The following is a 26,652-nucleotide window of genomic DNA, read 5'->3' on the forward strand; positions in this document are numbered from 1 at the left end:
GCCATGGACAAGACTTGCGGGCGCGCGAGTCACTACGCAGACATGTCCTGAGCACGTCATCACGCGGTGGAGGTGTGCGTGCGGCACCATGCGAGCCACACTTACCAGCGGCGGACTGGCGTGGGACCTCGATGGACTAGGTAGGTGTAACAATATCTATATATAGCTCTAAATCTGTATGTAACTATCTCTAATAATCTATATATCTTTACATAACTTGTGGTGACATAACAAGTATTGCTGTCAATGTTTTTGCCAGTTGAACTCTTCCTGTACCTACAGTGATTCAATATGCATGTTGAATGCAGTTCAGTCTCTCTCTGCCCACTGTCATGTCTGTTACACTGAGGCACTCACCGCAGGAGTTATTCTGCCCAGAAAACCACTGTATAGAGAGGAGCCCCAACAGCGGTAATCCAGGATTTAGATAATCCCAACAGTGAGGCAGCCTCCGTGAAGACAGATAGTAGGTAGGCACTGAGTCAATAGATAGGTACAATGCAGACCGGATGGACACAAGCCAAGGAAGGGTTAAATCCAAAAGAATGATCTGGACAGCTGAGTTGGAAACGACGCAGGTAGTCAGACAACCCGGGTCGATACACAGGAGCAGGTAGTCAGAAAACCCAGGTCGATACACAGGTAACACGAGCAGAAGTACAGAATCACAAGGCAAAAGAGTAGTCAGGCAGGCAAGGGTCAAATAAACAGAAATCAGCAGGAAACTCAGGAACGTCAGAAAAGACCACAACAGGGTGCCTGTGAGAAGCACTACCTGGGTTTTTAAATCTGGCACCACTCAAAAAGCCCCACCTCCAACCTACATCATGGCCGCGCCTCCAGCTGTCCATCACGTCCACGGCACCAGCCAAGAGGATTAACCGCGCCCCCAGTGGACGGACAGGAGACCGGGCGGCAGGTAAGGAAACCCTTTCGGGAACTCCTGCATCGACGGGCAACCCGTGATTTGCCCGTCAAGGAGTTCACCAAACTGATCTCCCTTCTCCCATGTTGGCGGTCGGTCTGCCCATCGCCGGCACGGAGAGAACGGGATTGATTCTTGGGTTTTGCGAACGTTGAGCGGTAGCCCGCTTGGCGACCACGGGACAGGAGACAGCAGTATCGGGTCCCTGTGATCAGCAAGCAGACCCCTGCCCACAGACGACGGGTCCCGAGGACGTGACACCCCAGTCAGAAGCAAAAGCCAGTCAGATAAACTCAGAAACAAGAGTTGAGGAGGGCCCTGCGCACAGGAGCTTATAACTACTCTCATGACCCTCAGCCTTCCACCTTAATATTAGATCCCACACCCTTAACGACAATTGAAGTGCCTGGCATGTCATGGGGTTAAGCAAGCGTAGAAAGTGTTCTGTTCAACAATCAATTTCTTTGCTCAGCTGTTGTTGCTGCAATGCCTCGACATCAAGGCATTCAGCAACACCAAGAAAAAAATATAGGGGCCCCGTTTGACCGCTCCTTGGAGTGATCATATTTACTATATTGAAAGGCTGTATGTATTTCAAATAAGTGGCAGCTAAAAAAAAGTGCTTACATCGTTGATCTCCGCCTAAACTCAGCCAGTGTCGCTGGAGTACCTTGATAACGAGGCATTCAGCAACTCTAATAAATGTGAGGGACCCCGTTCTATCACTCCTAGGAGCGTTTAAATACACCATTTGCTGCATCTAACAAAATGGCGGTCCCCATTCAAAAAAAGAGTTTTTCCAGACGGTCTTTCCAGGTGCAGGCACTGCACCCGTTAATGTTGGTAAATGTAACTCAGCTCACTAATCACTATGTGATCAGCAAAATAAAAGTAAAAAAATGTAGCTAATAATTAGTAAAATGTAACAAGAAAAAGACCCCAGTGATAATATCACAAGCTGAACCATCCAGTTCAAAGAAAATATGTCCAAAACAAATGTATTGCAAAAAAATGTATGGTTTGTTGGGGTAAATTAAATTGGCCGGGTTCAAATATGTCCCAAATAGTTAATGGGCACAGACTGACCTGATTTAAAAAAAAAAAGATTTTGAAATAGCAAAACACTATTCGTATGTATTGTCCTATAACTTGCAAAGCAATGAAAAAAATGCCTCAGGACAAAACTCAGGACAAACATTATAATATATTTAAGACGTTGTTTTTGCCCGTGTTGTCCTAAAAAAATATATCATTTGTACACTAAATGAGAAAATTACAGCTAAGCGGCAAGCAAAAATATTAAAACAGCCATTGTCACAGAGGGTACAAAAAATTAAAAAAAAAAACCAGCTAATTCCTTATGGGGTTAATAAGTAAATCATGATAATTAATTCTTCCAATGAATTTTTGAAAGAATTAACCACATTTTATTTATATAAATACTCCCATATTTTGGAGATGTAGGCATAATTCCTTTTTGTCCCTCCTTTTGTGATAAACCTGTTTATAGTGACTCTATGAGGTGTTTGTTGTGAGTAGTGTAAAGTGACAACAGGAAGGATCCTAGAACTGAGCCTTGGGTTACACCAACTCAGAAGGGAAGGGGAGAGGAAGTGTTACTGGGAAGGGAGATGCTGAAAGATCAAAAAGATAGGAAGGGACCTAAAGCGGCAGAGACAAATTTAATGAAGAGCTTGAAGGAGAAAAAGGTGCTCCACAGTGTCAAAAGCGGCAGAAAGGTCCAGTAGGATTAGGATACAGTAGTGGACCTTGGATTTAGCAGTGAGTAGGTCATTAGTAACTTTAGTAAGGGCGTCTCAGTAAGGGCAAGGGCAGGGTTAGTTGCAAAGAAGGGAATTGAAAGTAATGAAGAGGTGTTTGGGGTTATGAGAGTGGTAAGAGATGTGACGGGACCGACCTGTACCCCGACTGGGTACTCCCGCCAAACGTTGCTTCCTCCTGACGGGACACCAACAAGTAACCCCTTCAGCACCGGGCATAACCAGCGTTGTAGATAGAAGGAGGGACATCGCTGTACCGAAGCGGCATTGGCACTGTGGCTATCCGAAGCTTAGCTACACAGTGTGGCTACAGCCCACCCCAAACATCAGGCAACACTCATGTTGAGGTGAAAACAGGACTCATTTATTAAAGCCAAATACAGAACTATATATACACAAGTAGAAAAGGAGCAAGACAAATATCACATGATCCAATTACCATGTCAGGAAGGAAATAATTACATCAAATCCTGCAACACAATATCTGGGGTAAGGACAGGATGAAACGAGACATAAATAATGACATTAACTGGGGACGTAGACGTGGAATGACGATAGACATATAATTGGCTTGAGACAGACAATGGCCAGGACACAGGGATAACAGGAGCTCACAGGATTAACAGCTACCTGTTATGTAATGGATAATTAGGTATGCAGCAGTGACACCAAGTCATACCTACAGGGGGTCTTAAGACAAGGGCTAACTCACACAATAACAGGGGAAACACTTCACACCTATACAATTAACAATGTACAGATAATCAGCCTTCTTCCTACCACAGGATGTCCAGCTGACGTTACAGTTCTGAGACTCTGAGTGCTAAAACATGGGGTACATCAGCAGACTGAACCCCTGTATCCACACACAGAAGTCTCTACAAGGCCTGGGCCCATAGTCGATAGGGAGGAGGCTGGCTCTCAGGCCTCTCCAGGGACCCCAGTGATGGAGGGTTCTGTCACAAGAGATAAGAGATGAAGTAGGTTGTCCCCCTGCCGAATTTGGATCCCGTCTTTCTTTTTTTTTCTTTTTTTAACGGCGGAGGAGAGAGAGGGTGCGACCCGAATAAGATCGGCAGCCAAGGCAACCGATCTTACGCGGGCCGCGCCTCGAGCCCTGCTACTTACCTGTGGGAGGGTCTTCTGTACTGCATAGAGGAAGCGGAACCTAGCAGAGTTCACGTGACATCACATGACTCTGCTCCAGTCCCGCTTCCTCTGTGCTTTACCAGAGAACGCAGAGGGAGGCCGCGCCCTCTGCTGAAGTCTGTGAGCGGCGTGGAGGAGCTGCAGTGCAGGTAAGGGGTGGGGAGGGAGTTTGAATGAGAATGTGTGATTGAGGGAATGAATCTGTGAATGAATGAGTATATGAATGAATTAGTGTGTGTGTGATAGCATGGATGTGTAAGTTCTGGAACCTAGGCATGATGGGACTGTGATTGCTGTTAGCAATCCCACTCCTATCATGCCAAGTCAGCCAGTACATGCTGAAACCTAGCTAGCTGCCCCCCTTGTCTATGGATGCTGCCAGCAGTATGGGGTCTGCACATCACTTACAGCCATCCTGTACCAGCATGTACTGGCTGACTTGGCATGATAGGAGTGTGATTGCTAACAGCAATCACAGTCCCATCATGCCTAGGTTTCAGCATTTACTGGTTGGATGTGTAAGTGCTGGAACCTAGGCATGATGGGACTTGATTGCTGTTAGCAATCAAACTCCTATCATGCCAAGTCAGCCAGTATATGCTGAAACCTAGCTAGCTGCCCCCTTGTCTATGGATGCTGCCAGCAGTATGGGGTCTGCACATCACTTACAGCCATGCTGTACCAGCATGTACTGGCTGACCTGGCATGATAGGAGTGTGAGCGCTAACAGCAATCACAGCAAGCACAGTCCCATCATGCCTAGGTACCAGCATTTACTGTTTGCCTGGGTATGATAGGAGTGTGATTGCTGTGTGGGCAGTGTGGACGGCAGGGCTGGCTTTGGGGTTTGCAACCTGTGATCTATGCCTGTAATGTAGGGGGTTTTAAATATACCTTTTAATGACGTGTTTTTATGTGAATTCCAATTGATCTTTACCTGCAAAGCTGGGTTTTTGCGTTATTCTGTAGATCCATATCTATATATTTCCATACATAATTTATGTATACCTGCAAACACAGTGTTTGTATGTCTTATTCAGTTGATTAATACCTGCAATGCTGTTTCCATGTATTTATTTGATCTATACCTGCAATGCTACGTTTCATATACTATTGTATACCTGCAAATACAGGTTTTGTATGTCTGATTCTGTTTATTTGATATATACCTTCAGTGCTGAGATCACAAGTGAATTTCAGTTGATCTATCCATGCAAAGCTTGGTTTGTATGTTAATGTGTTGATCTATACCTGCTATCGGCAGCTGGGGCTAATATTTATATATATGGGCAGTAGGGGCAAAAACACTAAGGGGGATAAAAAAGACAATGCAGTGTGAAAAATCCATCCTGATGCAGACGTCTGTGACGTGGATTGTGTCCTGCTGTTTGTGTGTTTTTGGTTATCAGTGTAGCAGAGCCTGTCCTTGGGTGTGTGTGTATAGGTTTTGGTGTGGCAGAGCCTGTCCTGGTGTGTGTTTGGGTGTTGGTGTGGCAGTGCCTGTCCTGGTGTGTGTGTTCAGTTGTCAGTGTGTCAGAGCCTGTCCGTGTGTGTGTGTTTGGATGTGGGTGTGGAAGAGCCTGTCCTGATGTGTGTGTTCAGTTGTCAGTATGGCAGAGCCTGTCCTGGTGTGTGTGGGTGTCTGTGTGGCAGAGCCTGTCCTGGTGTGTGTGTGTGTGTTTGGATGTGGGTGTGGCAGAGCCTGTCCTGATGTGTGTGTCTGTGTGGCAGAGCCTGTCCTGGTGTGTGTGTATGTTTGGTTGTCGGTGTCGCAGAGCCTGTCCTGGTGTGTGTGTCTGAGTGTTGGTGTGACAGAGCCTGTGTTGGTGTGTGTGTTTGGTCATCGGTTCCTGGCACTTAACGTATTAACGTATAAAAGTTATTTATTGTGTTATAATATTTATTTCAAGGATTAGTCGCACTCAATTGTGGCTTCAGGCTTCCCATGTTGAATGATCAAGTATTATTTTAGCCCAATAACAAAAGTATAATTCCATAGCACATTACTTTTGGAAATTATGAATGCCCCCCCCCAGTTTGACTGTGATATCTTGTGTGCCCCCCCTATATATTGTTTCTAGAGTCGCCACTGACCATCTGACTCCGTTATCACTCAGGTATTTGTGTAAGGAGCTACCTGGAGGTAGACTAGGGGAGTCCGAGAGTCTGTATAACAGTCCACGAAAGGTAGTGGAAGGCTGGTGGAAGAGTAGCCAGGGCACAATGCGGATCAGCAGCGTGGTAATCAGTGGTTAAAGCAGCAGGTAGAAGAGCAGTCAGGGCACAATCCAGGTCAACAGTGTAGGTAAGCAATAGGTTAAAGCAGCAGGCAGAAGAGTATTCAGGGCACAATCCGGGTCAGCAGCATAGGTAATCAGTGGTTAAACAGCAGGCGACAGGAACTGGATATCAGGGGAGCAATAAGGAGAGCACAGATATGGGGAAACACTGAGCCAACGAGGAAACATCAGAATACCTGAGTGCCGGCATCCAGGTGAGCTGGATTTTTATAGGGAGATGGGTAGTGACCATACCTCCCCCTTCACTAGCCCCTCCCCCGAGAACACCCCTGGTCAGCTGTGGGAGTAGGGCACACAGAACACCCCCCTGCCCTAATGTGAGGAAGAGGACAGATCACTGCATGGATGGAGGCCCCACCACCCTCCAAGACAGTGTGTCTACTTCGCCATCCTTCCCTGCACCCTCCGGTGAAGCGAAGGCAGAGGAGACAGAAGACCAGCGCCACGAAGACGGAGGGGAGAGACAACCCGAAACGCACTACCTGACTTTAGTTGCCTCAGTGTAGGTGACAGAAGCCACGCCCGATGCCAACCTTCTAGGGGCGCACAGGACCCGGGCAATCAGTATGTCGCCGGTGAAAATGACAGATCTTGGACGGGGCATGGAGGTGTTGGGCGAGCTCCCAGGAACGATCGGCTGTGTCATATCCTTTCCAGTGGATCAGATATTCTAGTTTGCCTTTTCCCCACCTGGAGTCCAGAATGTCTTGTATTTCGTATTCAGTCTCCCCATTAATCATCAATGGAGAAGGGACATCCCGCGAGGTCCTCGTGTGTTGGTTCTCCCTCCATTCTCCCATAAGGTTTGCTGTGTTGCTAGGAAATGTCCATTTTTGAGAACGGTGGTCCTGTGCTCCTTGCTTGGAACCGTGGGTTCCGAATGGCGGGACAGGACGTCTGGCTTTGCCATTCTTCTAAGCCGGGTCTGTACGTGATGCGGACGTCAAATCGGCTGAAGAATTACGCCCAACGTGCTTGACATAGTCTTTTTCCGGATTTTATTGCAAGGAGTTCATGATCTGCAACATCGTAGCTGCTTTCGGAAGGAGTGAGACGCTTGGAATAGAAGGCCACCAGGTGGATTTTCTAGCGCTGGGATAAAACAGCTCCAACAGCAGCCTCAGAAGCATCCACCTCCAATAAGTAAGGTTTCTGTGAATCAGGGAACAGTAGAATGGGGGCTATTGCAAAGCTGTTTAAGGTCCTGAAGGCCTTCTGTGTCTCTGTTGTCCAGAGGAATCGGTGATCTTTCTTGGTCAATGCTGTAAGCGGTTGGACTACTTTGGAATAATTCTTTATAAATCTCCGGTAGAAGTTGGCAAAACCCCAAAAGCGTTGAACCTCTTTTTGGTTGTAGGTCGATGCCATTGGCGGATGGTTTTTTGCCATCCATTTGAAGGCCTTGTGGGGTAAAACCCAGAAACTTGACGGTATCCACTTCGAGCATGCATTTCTCTGATTTGGTATATAAACCGTGTTCTCAGAGGCGTGTCAGGACCTTGTGCGTGCGTATCCTATGTTCTTCCAGGGAGGAGGAGAACACCAGAATGTTATCCAAATATATGACAATGAACACATCAAGGTAGTCCCTGAAGACGTCGTTCTTGAAATGCTGAAATGTGGCAGCTTGTCTGCGCCCTTCTTCTCAAACACGTCCGAAAAAGAAGGATAGACAGAAGGTACAGATGTACTTTTGTCGGATGCCGATGGTTCGGTCACGAGAAGACGTCCAGGGATATGCGGACTCATCTGCATGCAAGTGCTTGTACAGAAGGACGAGAGGAAGGACAGGGTACCGGTTGCCCAATCGATAGTGGGGTTGTGCCGTTTCAGTCTCAGAAGACTGAGAATCAGTGGGAATAACGGTGACTGGATTATGTCAAAACGTAGTTGTTCTTGATGTCTGTGTCCAATGGTGGCTCTGAGGATGGTGGTCTCATGGGTGACATGACCTAAACCCAGTGGGTTGCCATCCACCAGTTGTATGTGCAGAGGGGTTTCTTTAGGCGAGCAGGGTATATGCCCCTTCTCCGCGAAGTCAGAGTCCATGAAATACCCACTAGCCCCAGAGTCTATCATGGCAGTGGTAGTAAAGGCTTGATCAGTCCACTGTAGTAACAGAGAAACGGACAGGTGAGGAGTAGAACAAGTGGATCCAGCGGTCAATAAGGGATGAGTGAGTGGAGGGTTACCTCTAGGTCTGGGTGAACGTGCGGTGCAGTCGCAGAGCATATCGTCTGTGTCACGGAGCTGGCTGGTCCGACCGACTACCTCCGCTTACTTGTGCTCCCTTAGCCTGGGACACTTTCCCCGGTTCCCCAGTCACTAGCCGAGACTCAGTGTAGGGTAAAACCAAAACAAAGTGATTTATTTTAGACACACAGGGCTGGATATATCCAGCAAAACACAAATTAACATAAAAACAAGATATTGGGATACAAACCGCCCCCTTAATCTGCCTCCCATAGACAACAGGGGCAGTAACGAAATTAACAATACAATAGGGTCCCAACCTCCACTATCTATTACTGCCCAAAATCAGTTCCAGGGATGGCCGGGGTAAATGTCTGTAGTGGAGGAACCGGGGGGGGGGCGACGACTGACTTTTACAACACATGAATGCACCATGGGGTGGGGGGTATCTGATATTAAACTGAAACAATATCGGTCACTCCCTGCTTGCAGATCCTGGCTGTCTGCCGGAGATAATACCCTCAGCAAGTGATGGGATGATATACTGCTGGGGGTAGCCACAGAAGTCTTTACAAAGTCAGGGCCCATAGTCAGTAGGGAGGAGGCTGGCTGTCAGGCCTCTCCAGTGGCCCCAGTGATGGAGGTTTCCTCCAGTCTGCTTCGCCGCAATTGAGACAGAGGCGTTGTGACCGTTTCCTTGCTCTTTCGTCAGCGGTGACGGGACCATGGAACAGGCCTATCTGCATCGGCTCCTCCTGGGAAGAAGAGGTGGTAGCAGAAAGGGTGGCACTGGGTCAGCGAACGTTCCTGATGGCATTCTCGCAGACGTCTCCCTATCTGTATCGATAGATCCAGCAATTCCTCAAGGGATGTGGGTAACCCTAGACGGTCAAGCTCGTCTTTTAGTATGCCCAACAGTCCCCACCGAAATGATTCAAGAAGTGCAACCTCATTCCAGGAGGTCTCGACATCTGCTTGGCGGAACATGGTGACGTATTCTTCGACAGGTCTCCCCCCTTGTCTCAATTGTCAGATGGTCATTTGGGCAGTGGGGGCCCTGTGTGGATCATCGTAAAGTGCGCTCATAGCATGGTGAAACGACTCCCAGGTCTCCATGACTGGGCTGTAATGTGCCCAGATAATGTGCCCATCGTTGTGGTTCCCCAGTGAGTAGGGATACCACTGGCAAGGGGATGCGTGGTTCAGAAGCATAGGCCCCTTCTTGCTGGACAGGGTTCACTACCGGTTGAGGAGTGGGATCCGCAGCCAGATGGCCGACCTGCATCTCATGTAGTTGATGCTGCAGGTCCTGTTGTCCGGCTTGCAAGCTCCGCACTGTTTGGGTGAGAGATCGGTTAACTGTTGGGTCATGGTCGCCATTGCCTCTGCTGTACCATCTGACTCCGTTATCACTCAGGTATTTGTGTAAGGAGCTACCTGGAGGTAGACTAGGGGAGTCCGAGAGTCTGTATAACAGTCCACGAAAGGTAGTGGAAAGCTGGTGAAAGAGGAGGCCAGGGCACAATGCGGATTAGCAGCGTTGTAATCAATAGTTAAAGTAGCAGGCAGAAGAGTAGTCAGGGCACAATCCGGGTCAGCAGCGTAGGTAATCAATGGTTAAACAGCAGGAGATAGGAACTGGATATCAGGGGAGCAATAAGGAGAGCACAGATATGGGGAAACACTGAGCCAACGAGGTAGCATCAGAATACCTGAGCACCAGCATCCAGGTGAGCTGGGTTTTTATAGGTAGTGATCATACATCCCCCTTCACTAGCCCCGCCCAGACAGAACCCCCCCCCCGGTCAGCTGTGGGAGTAGGGCATACAGAGGAGGGTTCCATCCCCTTCTTAGAACACAACACACCCCCCTGCCCTGCTGTGAGCAGGAGTACAGAGCACTGCACGGAGGGGGGCCCCGCCAAGACACCAGCACGTTTACCTTGCCATGCTTCCCTGCACCCCATGACAAAGCGGAGGCAGAAGATCAGAGCCACGAAGTTGGAGGGGAGCGAAAACCCGCCATGCACCCCCTGACCCCTTGCCGGCAGGCACCCTGGGTGGCACATCGTTATTATGAAGATTAAGTAGTAGTTGGGGCTACATCCTCAAAAGCAGATGTGAGGGTGGAGTTGTAGAGAAAGGGTTAGGCCATGACATGCTTGAGATGGGAGAAATGAGAGAGAGATTAAATTGGGTTAGAATTTCAGAAGGTCTCTGGTTAGGCGAGGTTGTTGAAAGGAAAGAGAATAAGGAAGAGGCAAGGTGAGAGAGCAGGATAGGAAGTACTGTTTAGAGAGGGGTAGTGGGAATAAGAGATGTTAGTGAGAGAGCACAAGCTTAAAAAATTAATGTGACCATCAAATTAGGGGAGTAGGGGAGTTAGTATACTGTATATCAAAAGATCATGTAAGGAAAGGAGTTTTGAAGCCACAGGGCTCCAAGGGGCGTTTACTGTGATGTTAGCTATGGAATATGATGGTGCTTATATGAAACGGTAGATATTAAAGTCTCCAATGATGGCAGCGGGGATATTAAAATAGAGGAATTTGAAGTGGTGAAGGCCACCATAGGAGAGAGCAGCAGGAGAGAGAGCGTTACAAGAGGTTAGCCAGGTCTCAGAGCGAGAACGTGGAGGGAACTATAGGTAAAGAGATTGTGTCAGGCTGTTAGTTTGTCACACACAGAACGGGCATTCCAGAGAGCAAAATAAATATGAGGGCCGGAGGAGTGGCAGGATATATGAATAAGATTATTCAGGTTTCTGGAACCTTGAGTTGCAGAGGAAAAGGAGCAACGAGGAAGGCCCAAGATTTGGGAGCAATATCGCCAGCTGCTAAAAGTAAAGGGGGATAGAGTGAGAATAGTGGAGAGATTTCTGAGAGAGGGAAGAGGTGGAGGAAGCTGTATGCTGTGACGCCCTGCGGCTGGAAAGAGCTTAGGAAGGGAACGTTGATCTCTTCCTTCTCTCGGCCTGTGTTGCTGAAAAGCCTTGATATTGAGGCATTCAGATATGGCGGGTGAGCATAATTATGCTTTGGCCAATTCATATAACCAAAACCTCTCATTTATATTATGTTTGTATGTTTGTATATTTGTATATTTTTGGAATCAAACATTTTTCTTTTCTCTGATTTAATAATTATAAATACTACAGAAGGGGTAAAATTGAAGGGTACAAAAATTGTAAAATAGTTCAGTGACAAAAAACTTAATAATGTGTGAATACATGAATCTTTATTAGTTTGTAGTGGTTATTTTCTTGCCCCTTTCCTGACCTGTAAAGATGGAGCACTCAGATACCCTCATAACCAGCTGGGAAAACTAACCAGGGACACTTGGCAGGTATGCTTTCAATAAATTCTAACCCTATCAGCCCATCCCCAGTTTCCCCACCTCTAACTGCTCTGTATAAACTTTCACATTTCATTGGCAGCAACGGAGTTAAATGCTGGTTGGACACAAACCTTAAAATCCCCCTTAGATGTTGTTACCATACCTGGGAACTCAGAGATTGCCGGGTGAGCGTTGCTCCTCTGGTTTTCCGGGTCAAAACCCGAATCCTCCAGGTCGCGGGAGCGGGGTCCTGACACTCCCCAATCCCCACCGATTTTTCCTTTACATGGGGGTGTTTCCCCCCGACGTCAGCGGGACCACCCCCAACATCAGTTGGACCGCCCACCAACATCAGCGGGAACACCCCCCTACATCAGTGTGCAGTCCTAGCCGGGTAGCTGGAGCCGAGAAGTTTCCAAGTATGGCCGTTAATCTTCATGAAAAGAAATTATTTGAAAGTGAAGTTAATTTTAAGTGACAATAATACAGAAGCAGCAATTACTGGACATTTTTACTTTTGACTTCAGTTATTCTTTCTGTTTGTCCGGGGATTTAACGCTCTCTCCCTCGCAGAGAATAAATCCCAACGTGTGATCAGAGAGCTGGATATATTTATCTGAGCCGCGGCCGGCTGGTTTAATATAGCGCTGATCACAGATATATACCGGGAGCTGCAGAGCTGCTGCTGATCACACTGAGAAGGACGCGGGGTCTGTGATGGATCTCATTCTGCCCTCGGCTCAACAATTTGGAGTCATTCTGTGCCTGAGCTTACTGGGAGTAATAGCAGGAAGGCAAGTCACTCTGAGATCAGCTCCTGGATGTCACATCACAACGAAAGAATGCCTGTTTGAGTATAAATATTATCAGGAAGGAGATGTGATGATCGGGGGATTATTTATGGTTAATACCGGGATAAAAGAATTTTATTATGGAAAAATCAGATACGTTCCCTTTTATTGTATCTGTGCAGAGTAAGTGCTTTTTCTCCAGTTTCATTAAAATCAGAGAAATAGTTAAATATATTGGTTTTATTTCAGTGTACAGAAATACTGAAGCCTGTTAACCCTTCGTCTGCCTTGGTATTATAGGAATCTGTTTCTATGCACTTAGAAAGCTGTCAGTAATTTATCTGCAGGTAATGAAGACAGACCTAAGAGTGTTTTTTAAAATAATTTACTTAAATATTTTCATGGGGAATTTTGAGATCCATTTACACCGTGACACAAAACAGAGCAAATAGCATTGCCTGGCAGCATGTGGGCCGTAGATCGGACAGACCAGCAGAATATCTTCTCTCTTTTAGGCTGATAGATGTTTATTTCATGTTGTCTGTTAGCTATTATTACTATTATACTTTGTTTAAAAAGCGCCTACAGATTCCGCAGCTCTGTAAAAAAATGAAAATGTTACAGATAACGACAATTAACATACAGATACAAGAGGAATGAGGGGCCCTGATCCCGCAGGAACTTACAATCTAGGTGGATAAGGGTGAGAAACAGGAGGTGAGGACTGCGTGGTAGTGAATGACGTTAATGTAGGGTGAGATAAGCGTTGTTGGGTGAGAGAGAAGTTTTGATGTTTATGTCAGTGGTCGCCTTCCCTGAAGCTGAATGTTAAGTCAGTTTATTTTTTATTGGAAACAAATTGCATTAATAACTTACAGAATAAAGTAATAAATTACCCTTATTACCCCCCAGTGTCGATCGTACAGAATACAGAAATCTCCTGGCTTTTATCTTTGCTGTTGATGAGATTAACCGGACCCCGCATATTTTACCCAATATCACTCTGGGTTACCATGTTTATGATATTTGTGGAAATGCCAGGAAATCTTTACAGAATTTATTTCAAATAATATCAGGGGAAATAGGTGAATTTCCAAATTATTCCTGCCAAGGAGGTAATAAATTTGCAGGATTAATCGGAAATCTTAGAACGGCTACAATCCAAGTGGTGGAGATCCTCAGGCTGTACGGATACCCGCAGGTAAGAGGCCGCTGAAAGCTCTCTGTGGGCTGAAGGTGCAGATGGCTCGGACTGATAGGATGTGTAGTTTAACGTAAAATTTACCCTGAGTTTGATTTTTTACAATAAAACCAACTGATACCAGAACAGCCAAAGAGAGCGAATACTGAGTTACTATAAAGCGTTTATAATAAGGCAGAAAGATAAAAACCTAGACTTTTGATGGCAGACAATAGTTACAGACAACACAATTTGCTTATTGATTCTGTGTACACAGAGTTAGATGGCTGGCTAGGAGTGATGTGGGCTGCATTCCTTAGATTCTGCTACAAAGAGGAAACAGAAAAATAGAAACACAGAATGTGGCCGTAGAAACCATCCGGCCCATCGAGACGTTCTGTTTCTCCTGCTGTAAAGACGCAGACCTTAATCAGTCGTTGGTCTCGTCTTAGATTCAGGTGTTTTATATCTATCCCACGCATGTTTTTATTCCTTAACTGGATTAGTCTCTATCATTTCTGCTGGTAGCCCATTTCATGCATCTACTACTCTCTCAGTAAAGTAAACCTTCCTTCCATTCAGCCTCTACTTTTACATTCTGGTCTCTTGTTGTAACTTCCCTCCTCTCCTCTGTTAAATCCCTTTATGTATTTAAATCTCTCTCTCTCTTTCTTCTGTCTCCCATGCTGGACAGATTGAGAACCTTTATGCTTTCTTACAATTTTTTTTCTTTTTAAATTTTTTTTAATGACATCCTGGAGAGAGTTCATCTGAACTCTCTTTATTTCAGATAATAAGGATGTCATTATTTTTCCGGAGAAGGAGTCTTTAGAACTGTCCATAATATTGGGTCTGTAAACATTTTAAAAATCTTGCTGCATCATATATTTTATATAATCGTACAAAAACGTGTGAATTTCAGCATAAAAAGGAACTCCCACCACTCTGGCCATTATTTTTAAATAAAGCATGTAGTATATAAATGCAAACATAACGGCAGCTATTCTGGAACCCCAGGGTCAGACGCCTGGATATGAATAAGGTCAGATAGCTTAACTTGCCCCCTATAAAAGCACACAAAATCTTCTGTATTTTCTTAGCTTTATTAGGAAAGTCACAGAAATAAAGGCACTTGGTTGTATAATGTTGGAAAGGAGCTTCTCTAGAAGAAGGCGCTTTGGTGAGGGTGGAAGCGCTTCTGCAAGGGGAAGGTAAAAACGGATTGCCTTGCAAGGGAGAAGATAATGAGAACCTCTCCTCACAGAGGCTGCTGAGATAGAATGTCCAGGGGAACAGGAAAACCTCCGGGACAAACCAACTACAGAAAAGTTACAGGGGTGGAGGAATAGCCCAATCTCAGCTATGAGAATTGGAAAGTTGCCAGGGCAACCAACCACTTAAAGGGAAACAGGGAAATAGCAAAATAAACAACTTGTTCCATGACAGCAGCCGTACTGTCGGAGAGAAGGAAAACGGTGAAACGGTGGGCAGTAATACAAGTAATATTGGCATCGATCGTGTAAACCTTATTTTTTATTTTATTGTTTTCTTAAGGTTTAAAAAATATAGTTTAATAAAGACTGATGCATTCAGTGGAACAATTGGTGGCTAAAAGCTCTTTGGCCTAAATAGACATTTGTATATGAAATGTAAACCATTTGTAGCCATTAAAAAATAAAACCTCCACCTCGCTAACTATTATTAATCTTATTAGATCAGCTATGGGGTATCTGACCCACTGCTCAGTGACGGGGTGCTGTACCCTAACTACTTCCAACTATTTCAAGGAGATCAGATTCAATATGAAATGATTGTGAAGTTGCTGAAACATTACGGATGGAACTGGGTTGGAATAATCACATCACAGGATGAAAGTGGAGAGCGGGAGCTCCAGGAGCTCAGCCACATGCTCACCAGCCACGGGATCTGCATCGAGGTCATTATTAAAATGTCTGTAACAATGGAAGGAACCCATAAGGATCTGGCCATTATTGAGAAGTCAACATCACAGGTGCTCATAGCTTGTGGAACATGTTCTATGAATTGCAAAACATTTTTTCATAAATCCACACATGTTTTGGAAAATACGACACTTATCCTTAAAGCTTCGTGGTCAAATGTGTTGTTTTTCACTTTACAGACAATGATGTCATTTAATTGTAGTTTAAGTTTTGCTCCTTCCAATAGCCTGATTCCTGGCATGGAGACTTTCCTGGATAATGTCCGTCCATCCAATCGCCCGTCTGATCCAATACTTCAAGATATTTGGTTAGCAGAATTTCACTGCTTAATATCCAATGACGTGAAGAACGATCTGTTTCAAATAATTTATGACTTTACTGCTAATAACTGCACGGGAAAGGAACACATCATCAAGTTGGCACTAACAAAAAATGATATCTTCTCATACTCTGTGTACACGGCCATTTATGTCCTGGCACATGCGCTGCACAATATGCTTTTTTCATCGAACAAAGAACATGAAATTAATCAAGGGAAGAATGGCTATAAAAAAAAGGTATATTATATAATGAATAAACTAAATTTCTTCTAATGCGGTGCTGCAGATCCCCGGGGTGCAGAGGCGTATCTACTGAAAATAGCGCCTATGGCAAGCACTGAAATCGCGCCCCTGTCGAAATATCTAAAAACCCATTTATTAGCCCCTGCTGCCCATATATATAAATATTATATACAAGGTATAGATCAACACCTTAACACACAAACCCAGCTTTGCATGTATAGATCAATTGAAATTCACTTGTGATCTCAGCACTGAAGGTATATATCAAATAAACAGAATCAGACATACAAATCCTGTATTTGCAGGTATACAATAATAATATATGAAACATAGCATTGCAGGTATAGATCAAATAAATACATGGAAACAGCATTGCAGGTATTTATCAACTAAATATGACATAAAAACCCTGTACTTGCAGGTATACATAAATAATGTATGGAAACATAGCATAGCAGATATGGATCTACAGAATAACACAAAAACCTAGCTTTGCAGGTATAGATCAATTATAATTCACATAAAAACACGGCATTTTATTTTTTGTACCCTTCATGACATTTCTGTGCTGCTCGTGTTTAGTTGTAATTTTCTTCTTTCCCGTTTACTTAACCCACAAAAGTTATATATTGTTTTTTTTTAAAGACAAGAAGGGCTTTCTTTAGAGGACATTGTTTTGATTGTATCATATTATTTACTATTAAAAAAAAGTCTAAACTATGGTGAAAATTTTTTACAATTTTTTGAAAAAAATTACATTTTCTAACTTTAAGTTGAAAAATATTTTACTCATCTATAAAAGGTAATAAAAAAACCTGCTAAATAGATTCTACTATTCGTCCTGAGTTTAGAAATACCCAATGTTTTTTTGCTTTTTTCTGCACGTTACGGGGCAATAAGTACAGGTAGCGTTTTGCTATTCAAAACCATTTTTTCCAAATCTGGTAATTCTTCCTCCATGCGCCATTTCGGGTATCTTTGAAGCCGGCCAATGCAATTTACCCATCAAATCATATATTTTTGAAAACTAGACACCCCAGGGTATTTCAAATGCTGGTATTTTAACTCTTTCCATGCACTAATTCTACCACCAGTCTTTGTCAAACTTTGTGGTAACCATTTTTTTGCATTTTGTTTCATGCACATTTTAATTCAGGCATGAATTAACAGGTTCTGGTATATGTCACTATCATAAAACACCCCAATGTGTGTTCAGCAACATCTCCTGAGTACAGAGATACCCCTACATGAATGGTTTTTCCTGGCTGTTTGGGGGAAAAAGGGCCACATTTGGGGCATGCACATTTTTCAATGTTGAACTGCCCATGCCCTATATGGAACATCTTTGAGCCGGGCCATTTCAGTGTGCCCTATAAAACCATATATTTTTGAAAACTAGACACCCCAGGATATTTTAAATGCTGGTATTTTAACTCTTTGCATGCACACATTTTACCACCAGCATTTCTTTTAAGTTTGCAGTAGTATTTTTTGTGTGTATAAATTTACAGCTCCTGGTATATGCCGCTTTCACACGACACCCCAATATGTGTTCAGCAACATCTCCTGAGTACAGTGATACTCCACATGCATGGGTTTGTCGTTTTTTGGGGGAATGAAAAGGCCACAATTAGACATGTGGCCATCCTTCCCCTTGTGTTAATTGGGACATTGTTGAACCCGGCCAATTCAATTTACCGCGTCATCAAATCATACATTTTTTAAAAGTAGACACCCCATGGGCATTTAATATGCCAGTATTTTAACTCTTTCCATGCGAGAATTGTTTTAAGCTAATTTGCTATATATATATATATATATATATATATATATATATATATATAAATATATATATATATATATTTTTTTTATTTTTTTTTGCCCGTTTTTACATTTTTTTTTACATTTTTTGGAACTTAAAGGTTCCCCTGATGGTGACATCAGTGGGAAATTATTTTTACATTTTACTGTTTTTTTTAACTATTTTTTTCTTATTATTATTATTTTATTTTCTAATTCATTTTTACTAATCACACTGATTAGTAAGCTGGGCTCCATTGACTTGCATGGTTGAATGCAGTACATATATTTAACCTGCAAGTGGAGCCAGAGTTCTCTAGAGGGTCTGGAGACCATCTAGCGAACTTTTTCAACTTGCTTGTTTTTCTTTCAGGGCGGCCGCCATCTTGCGCGTCCTGGGGTAAGTGTTTGGTGTCGCTGAATGCCTCCTGATCAAGGCATTTCAGCAACACCATTGAAGTTTAGGCGGTGATCGTTGATCGCCCCCTAAACACTTTTAAAACGGGCGTCCGCCTCCATACAGTGTATGGCGGACGTTGACTCCCCGGGGAGGGGCCAGACACGACCCCTAGTGCCAATTGTGGTGTTTTGCCGAATGCCTTGAGGTCAAGGCATTACAGCAACACCATTTGGGTGCAGAAAGCGAACGTAGACCGCTTTCTGCACCCGTTTAAAGACATGACGGTCCTGGCACGTCAATTGACGTTAACCCTTCGTTTTTGGGTGACATGCCCAGACTGTCAATTGTCATAAAGGGGTATAATTTAAAAACCCCTAAATTACAGGCATAGATCACAGGTTGCACACCCCAAAGTCAGCCCTGGCGTCCACATTCCCCACATAGAACCTGACCAGCACCCAGATAACACACATAAGATTTGCAATCTTTGTCCCCAAATAGCCCAGCACAAGTCAACTTTGTCCCTAAACAGTCCGGCCTGTGCCATCTTTGTCCCATATACACCTTGCCTGTGCCATCTTGGTCCCCAAGGCTCAAACCTCCTGCTAGTGCCATCTTTGCCCTTCCGCAATTATACATCTATGATACACACAAATTAATTCATGCTCTCCCTCATTCAGACAATTCATTCACATATTAACTCATGCTCTCCCTCATTCAGACAACTCATGCTCTTCCTCATTCAGACAATAAACCCACACATTAATTCACACTCTTTACTACCCTCTTCCTCACTATCTACCCCCTCTCCCTCCCTTGTCACTTTCTAAGCCCTCTCCCTCCCCTTTCCCTACTACCCTCTTTCTCACTATCTACCCCCTCTCCCTCCCTTATCACTTTCTACCCCCTCTCCCTCCCTTATCACTTTCTAACCCCTCTCCTTTCCCCTACTCACTATCTACCCTCTCCCCCTTTGTAGTTCTCTCACCTTTAGGTCCAGCGACGGGAGCACAAGGCTTCTGTCTTCCTGCTCTGCTGCTTCACTGCTGAGCGCCAAAATATGACGTCATATTCCTGCGCTCAGCATGAAATGCCGGCACCGGGACGGAGGTAAAGGCCTCGTGGAGGAGAATGAGGGGCGCCGAGCGGTTGCTAGACGCCCCTCTCTCGCCTCCACATCCAAAAAAAGGACAGTATTTAAAAGCCGCTCACTGGCGCCCCCCTTTCAAATGGCGCCTATGGCACGAGCCATAGGTGTCATTCCTTAGATACGCCTCGGCCTGTAAGTATAGGTACCTGCAGTTATTGGTCTTGCCACCAGAGGTGGATGGAGGAAGTCCTCTTCTGCATGCCAGCTGCTGCAGCTGTTGGCTGACAGAGGGGGGTATTCCTCTCCTCGTAGTGGCAGCTGCGGTTGCTGATTGATGGAGGGAGGTCTCCCTTGTTGTATATACTTCTCCTCTCTCAAACCAATACTGCCAATTGATATGCGTGGAGAATAATCCGTTCTGCGTTGTGTATTAATGATAAATGTAATACCCGTGTTACCTCCTCCAAGAACTACATATAACCGTATCCCCTTTTCCAGATAATATATATGTCTAGTTCTACTAAGGTTTTCTACCTGATATTACAATAAAACAGCCAACCCTAGATTCTTACCAGAGAGAGAGCTTTAATTAGAATCTGCTCAGATTAATGTTACAGCAAAGACAAAACCAGAGTTACAGTGATGTACAGATGACAATCATTCATACCACTCACAAACATCCCATCTATCTAATATCTGCTGCTAAGTGTGTATGCTGCGTGGGTGATGTGCAAAGGGTGAGACTCGCCAATCTAGTTCCCAATGTGTGTTTCTACAATGTCTTTTAAAGGGATTTCTCTATTGATGTGTAAATGAGGTCCCTGTCCTGTGTTCCCAAGACTCCACCGTGTGATTTTATTGACTATGTTTCCCATCTCCAGGTGATGCATTTGCTTCCTTCCCTAAATAGTATTTAGGTTTGATATTATCTTACAGCTGTCTTTCCTGTTACCCCCCCCCCAAGTTGCTTGCAGCTATCATACATACATATATACACACAAACTTAATCAAGCACATATAAATTACAAATATACATACTTGGTATTTACCCCAACATCCCTCTCCTCGGTACCGGCAGTTGAGGCTGCTGGTTGGGCCATCTTTGAACCTGGCCACTCCAATTTACCCAATTAAATATTTTGTTTTCTTTTAAAGTAGCCACCCCTTGGGTATTTGAAATGCTAGTATTTTTACTCTTTCCATGTCAAGATTTTTGGAAAGATACAGCGCTAATTTTAGCACTTGCTCATAATAACTTTTTAATTTTTTCTATATGATTGCACTTTTTTTGTACATTTTGTTGGAACTGCATGGTGTATAATTACTTTTAAATGTTACCACTTTTTTTTAGCAATTTTTTATTATTATTATTATTTTTCATTTTACTAATCAGATTGACTTGCATTGTTGAATGCAGTACCTGTATTCAACCTGAAGGGGTACTGCAGAGTTCCCAGGAGGGTCTTTTTTTAAAAGACGCCGGGATCTTGCGAGAGGCAAAGTCTCTCGCAGTGGTGCTTGTGACTGCTCCCCGGAGTGTCCTGTACACTGTATGGCAGACATTGATGCCTTGGGGAGAGGTCACAAGGTTCCCCTGATGTCGTTCTCGCTGTGGCTGAATTACAGCAATACTGGTTAAGTGAAGAAAGCGAATTCCACAATAAACACCAGCGTCTTTGGGGAACCGAAATACTGCATGGGTGCTAAGTCTCAGTGCTTACAAATTAATTGTTAAACACGACTTTTGGGTGACATACAGTATGTTCTCAATTACTTTGTTAGCTATTTCTTAGGATATGAGTGCTGAATGATTCATTTTCCACATACTGGTTTGTTTTACAATTTATGTACTTTATTTTTTAAGCTTCGCCATTATGTAAGAAGAGTGCATTACACAGACAATTCTGGAAAGGACATTTTTTTTAATGAGAGAGGAGAAATTCCAAGTGTATATTATCTTGAAAACCTGATCCTTAAAACCGATAAAACTACAAGCATATTAGAAAAACGCAAAGTGGGAACGTCTGACATCTCAAGGATTTATAAAGATCATGCTATAAAATATGAAAATATAATCTGGAAAAATGGAAAAGTAAGAAATAATCCAATGCCTTGCTTTAAGTACTTGTAGCTTGGTTAACTATCTGAATAGGAATATGCCCTCGAGGAGGAATTTGCACTGAAAATGTTGCGGTTACATGCGCTTACGTCTCAAGTTGGAGCCTGGGCGCTGAATGGAGTTTTGTCACTTAACCCAACTGATTAAAAGCTCAACCCCAACACAAAAACAGAAGGCTTTTAAGAGCTGAAAGGTTTATCATACCTGCCTAAAAGCTTTGAGGCCACCCCAACTAGATAAAATGATAATAAATATTTACTAGACTTGTGCACATGGACCAAAAATGCTTTTCATTTTGTTTTTGGTCAATTTATTTTAGGACAACCAATTTAGTTTTCTGTTCTTTCAATTCAGAAAAACTCCCATTAGGACAAGTACTTTGTTTTCAGTCCCCCGTTCACACTCTCTCTGTCAAGATCTCTCTTCCTTCTCTGTGTCCCTACTTTGCTTTGCCCCATGTCTTCTGTGGTTCACTTTTTTTTTTAACAAGCCGGAACAAGTATTTATTTCCTTTTATTTGCCAACCTGCCCCCATTTATGCACATCTGCCCCCCAGCAATGCCTTATACCCCCTATATGCCACTCTTCCCCCAGATATGCCTTTTAACCCTCTATATGCCACTCTGTCTCCAGAAAGCCCTTATACCCCCATATGCCACTCTTTGGATCCAGGCCCTTTGAGGACCGCTGTCAATCACCTGGATCCTGTTCTACTTACTGTGAGGGGTTTAGTCAGTTGTGCCACCTTACTGTGGGTAACCCAGTGTGAAGGCCTACCTGTAAGTGTTTACAACCCTACTTCCTATGAATCCCTTTCACAGAACTATTCCACCAGGCCAGGATAATGCTGCAGATAACTAACGACTCAAGAAGACAGAACAAGAAACAGAGCAAAGGAGAACCAGAGACACGGAGAACGTAGGGAGACACAGACAAAGAGTTAGAGAGTGAAAAAACCCAATGAAATGCAAATACAAATTTGAATCACTCTACTTTGTTTTAGTTTGTCTTGTTGGGGCTCTTCCTTTTCAGACATTTATAAAAATTCATGAAAAGGGCAAATTTTGTTCTTATAAAAAACTCAGAGAAATCCGAAGTCTAATATTTACATTTGCTTCCTAAGTAAAGAATGATGAAGCAGAATGTTTTAGTTGTGGCCTGATTCTAACTTTAAAATTATTTAAGTTAGGTAATCAGGGAACCATAACAACAACAATAAATTGTATTTAATCTATATATACTCTGTGTCTTGATATACAAATGGTATATAAAATGAGGTATTCCAATCGATTATATGGTAAGAAATACTTAAATGCTGCAGTAAATAATAATTATACAGAATCACACACCAGTCTTGACAGATTTCAGTAAAATAACAATAATACTTAGCTTCGGTAGATGATCAGCTTACAGAGATGATGAGGACAAGCAACATATGATTGAGCCAGGAATCCAGACTAGGAGCAAGTTTAAATTGCACACTGATCAGAGCTACAGGTGGAAGCAGCCTGAGTGCAGACAACTGCAATACAATGCGTCAACAACTTGTGGATTTGAGGTCCCAAGTCGTGTGCCATGTATGATCTCAACAAGTCAAGAGCGTAACCCTGACAGTTAAAGATCTGCCCAGGGCCCAGATATCAGAACATTATAGGCACAGTTTGTGTCAGATTTCCAAACTCTGCTTTCATGCATCTGTATGAATTTCTAAAATTCTAAATCAATAAATTCAGAAATGATTAGTTATAGGATTGTAGCTTCATAATGGATACATTTTACAGATCCCATGGGCTCGATGCAATGACTACTGCCCTCTAGGAAATAGAAAAGCTTCTGGATATAAAACCTGCTGCTATGACTGTATCCCTTGTTCTGAGGGTGAAATGTCCAATGTAACAGGTAGGTGAATGTGATACAGATTAAGAAGCAATTCAGGCGTCCAACTCGGTGACAGAGGAAGCCGGGGGGGGGGGCTCATTTGCAGGCGATCTGTACGAAGCCTGCAAATGAGCCCCCCCCCCCACAAATCGGAATGAAAACAAAGCAAAAAGCTGAGAAGTTTAATCCGCAATTTGTGGGTCCACATTCACTCACACTTTCATTCTCTCTCTCACACACTAAGTGTTTCTCAGCCTTTTCTGGTGACCACTTCAGCTTCTGCATCTTCTCCCTTCTATCTTCAATCCTTAATCTGATATCATCTTTCTTTGTCCCCATCCCCATGGACATATGGCGGCAACTGTGCGCGCTGTTGACATGCTCTCCAATCAAGGGAGAGGATGTCACAGCAAGTGCGGCCATATTGCCCTGAGCTCACGTGACAGAGAGAACGAGATTTTATGCAGGTTTAATATACTTAAAGTGTATTTGAGCCCACTTGGGCTCTAGGAATAAGACATTTTCATTAGTTCCCATTGTAAAGAAAATTACCCGAGAACAGCTATTCAATAGTTTATACAAAGCCCAGGAAAACATGCAGATGTCACATCAGTCGCTAACATGAAACATTTTGAACTTTACTTACCTAAAAGTCATGATCAGCTAAAAGGTTTAACTCAACTGCTGTTCTATACCCTCATATGCTAATATTTATCAATTTCCAAGTTGCTTCTATTTACAGAGCCAAGTTATTCCTCCCCCATGCCCTCCATATATATAAATAAATAAAAAATTGGGGAAACATGTGATGGTTCTCCGGAATGATCACAAGCCCTATAGTGAGAGGCAGAAGACATGTCACAAGATGTCAGCACTCTTCCGCTACCAGAAATAAAGTAAAAATATTGAAAGAGGGTTTCTCTAGAGTGTGATCAACAAATCAAGCCCATTGAGCTCAGTTTACTAATCACTGAGTAAAGTATATATAAAATATCAAAACATTTAAAAATAGTTAAATAAAAATGTAATAGTTTAAAAATAATTCCAGTGATGCCACCATGAAATAATGAAATGAAACAGCGCCAAGAAAATGAAAATTATAAATATATGTATATAAATAAAAATGCAAAAATAGGTGCCCTGACACTGATGTGATCAGAGCGCACTGCGAGACTCTACAGTTCAGACAATCACCATAAAGATGGCGGATATCTTCGGGAGCTTCGCTTAGGAGGCTGCAACAAGTGGAAGCCGAACCCATCCTGGAGTCTACGGACGAACTCCCGTTGCCTGCACGACCGTGAGGTGCCACCGCGGACCTCTGAGCCAAACAACCCAGGTTAGTACATGCAAAATAAAAATGTGTGACCTGTCCTGCCCAGGACAGGAAACTACCGGGGAGCTTCTGTTGCCGACAGAATCTATTTATTAGCTTCCTTCTTTGGTTTTTGTAGATGAGTGAAAGATTTTTCAAGTAAAAGTCAGTGTTTTTTAAAAAAAAATTCATATATCCCAGCTATTGTCTTCTTTATTCCAGACAGTGAAAACTGCCAGACATGCCCGGATAACGAATGGCCCGATGAGAAAAAACTGAAGTGTATTCCTAAGACTTACGACTTCCTGTCATACAAAGACGATATAATGGTTCCAGTTTTTTTCTTTATCAGTGTATTTTTTTTAATCTTGAGTTTCTTTATATTGGGTATTTTTATCCTGTACTGGGACACTCCTACTGTTAGAGCCAATAACAGGAACCTCAGCTTCCTCCTCCTGGTCTCCATCATGTTGAGCTTCCTCTGTGTGTTTCTGTTCCTCGGTCGTCCTGAGGATGTAACCTGCATGCTGCGACAAACTGCTTTTGGAGTCATCTTCTCAGTAGCTGTGTCCTGCGTGTTGGCAAAGACCTTAATGGTTTGCATCGCTTTCAAGGCAACCAAACCTGGGAGTTACTGGAAAAAATGGATGGGAGCCAAAGTGTCCAACATTATAGTTCTGATGTCTTCCTCCAGTCAGGTTTTCATTACCATTATTTGGTTGGCCATTTCTCCTCCTTTTCAGGAGCTGGACATGCACTCATACAATGAAAAGATCATCGTTCAGTGTAACGAGGGCTCGGTTATTGCCTTCTACTGTGTCCTGGGTTATTTGGGGCTTCTGGCAGCTGTTAGTTTTATTATGGCTTTTTTAGCCAGGACATTACCGGACAGTTTTAATGAGGCCAAGTACATCACCTTCAGCATGCTGGTGTTCTGCAGCGTTTGGATTGCGATGATCCCGGCCTATCTGAGCACCAAAGGAAAATACATGGTGGCCGTAGAGATTTTTGCTATATTGGCATCAACTGCTGGGTTATTAAGCTTTATGTTTTTCCCAAAATGTTACATCTTGCTAAGAAAAAAAGAGATAAACAGAAGACATTTATTAAAGTTATAAATGAGATGAGGTTTAATAGCCATTCCTGTATCTGATGTGGAAATTTAATTAGTATACTGTCTATTAAAAAATATATATAAAAGTTACATTTTTCCTTTACCATCTATGCATTTTATATGAAATATCATCTTTCTGTTCGGCTTACATTTTATATGAAATATTATCTTTCTGTTCGGCTTCCTGCTTCTGCACTGACAGTTTCACATGTCTCTGTCCTTCTGTGCTTATAATATTCCTGGATAATTTGTGTTTGCTGCAGAAGATCCATACAGTTCATTTCTGTATACGGACAGATGCTTATGTACTAGTTATGGACATTATTGTACATTTAGTATGACATCATATTCCTGATGATGCTAAATTATCCTTTTTTGTACCAGCATAGCGAGCAGTTATTCCAGGCTTATCTGAGAAAGGTTGTTTTATTCCTGAAATGAAGACTGATGAAAAAAAATAAAAAAAAAGTCAGACAGACAAGGAGGCCAAAGGCACACGAGGTGCCAAAATATTGTACCCCGGTCATAGTGTCAGTATTAGCACTGCACTTATTGCGCCTCCCTTTTAATATACTATAAATTATAAAACTAAGTAAATCTGCGCAAAATAAAAATATACATTCAAAGGAAACAAGTATATAGTGGTAACGGTAAAAAAAATTCAATACCCACTAAACCAGTCTCAAAATTGGTGGTAAATATGAAGATGTGATCACTTACCGAGCTTCTGCTTCCTGTAGGATCAAAACTACTGCTGA

At 43.2% G+C, this 26,652-nt stretch overlaps 1 protein-coding gene across 1 annotated transcript; it reads left to right on the forward strand.

The window, feature by feature from the left end:
- The first annotated feature begins 88 nt into the window (after window positions 1–88).
- On the forward strand, window positions 89–26,652 carry LOC149281027 (vomeronasal type-2 receptor 26-like). The gene is made up of 3 exons (XM_089499836.1): window positions 89–140; window positions 25,003–25,778; window positions 26,635–26,652. Exons 1-3 carry the CDS (start codon window positions 89–91, stop codon window positions 26,650–26,652), a joined length of 846 nt encoding a protein of 281 aa, XP_089355962.1.

Source organism: Sceloporus occidentalis, unplaced genomic scaffold (assembly GCF_023333645.1).
Source record: "Sceloporus occidentalis isolate IW3139 unplaced genomic scaffold, rSceOcc1.0.p SCAF_140, whole genome shotgun sequence".
NCBI classification, from domain to species: domain Eukaryota; kingdom Metazoa; phylum Chordata; class Lepidosauria; order Squamata; family Phrynosomatidae; genus Sceloporus; species Sceloporus occidentalis.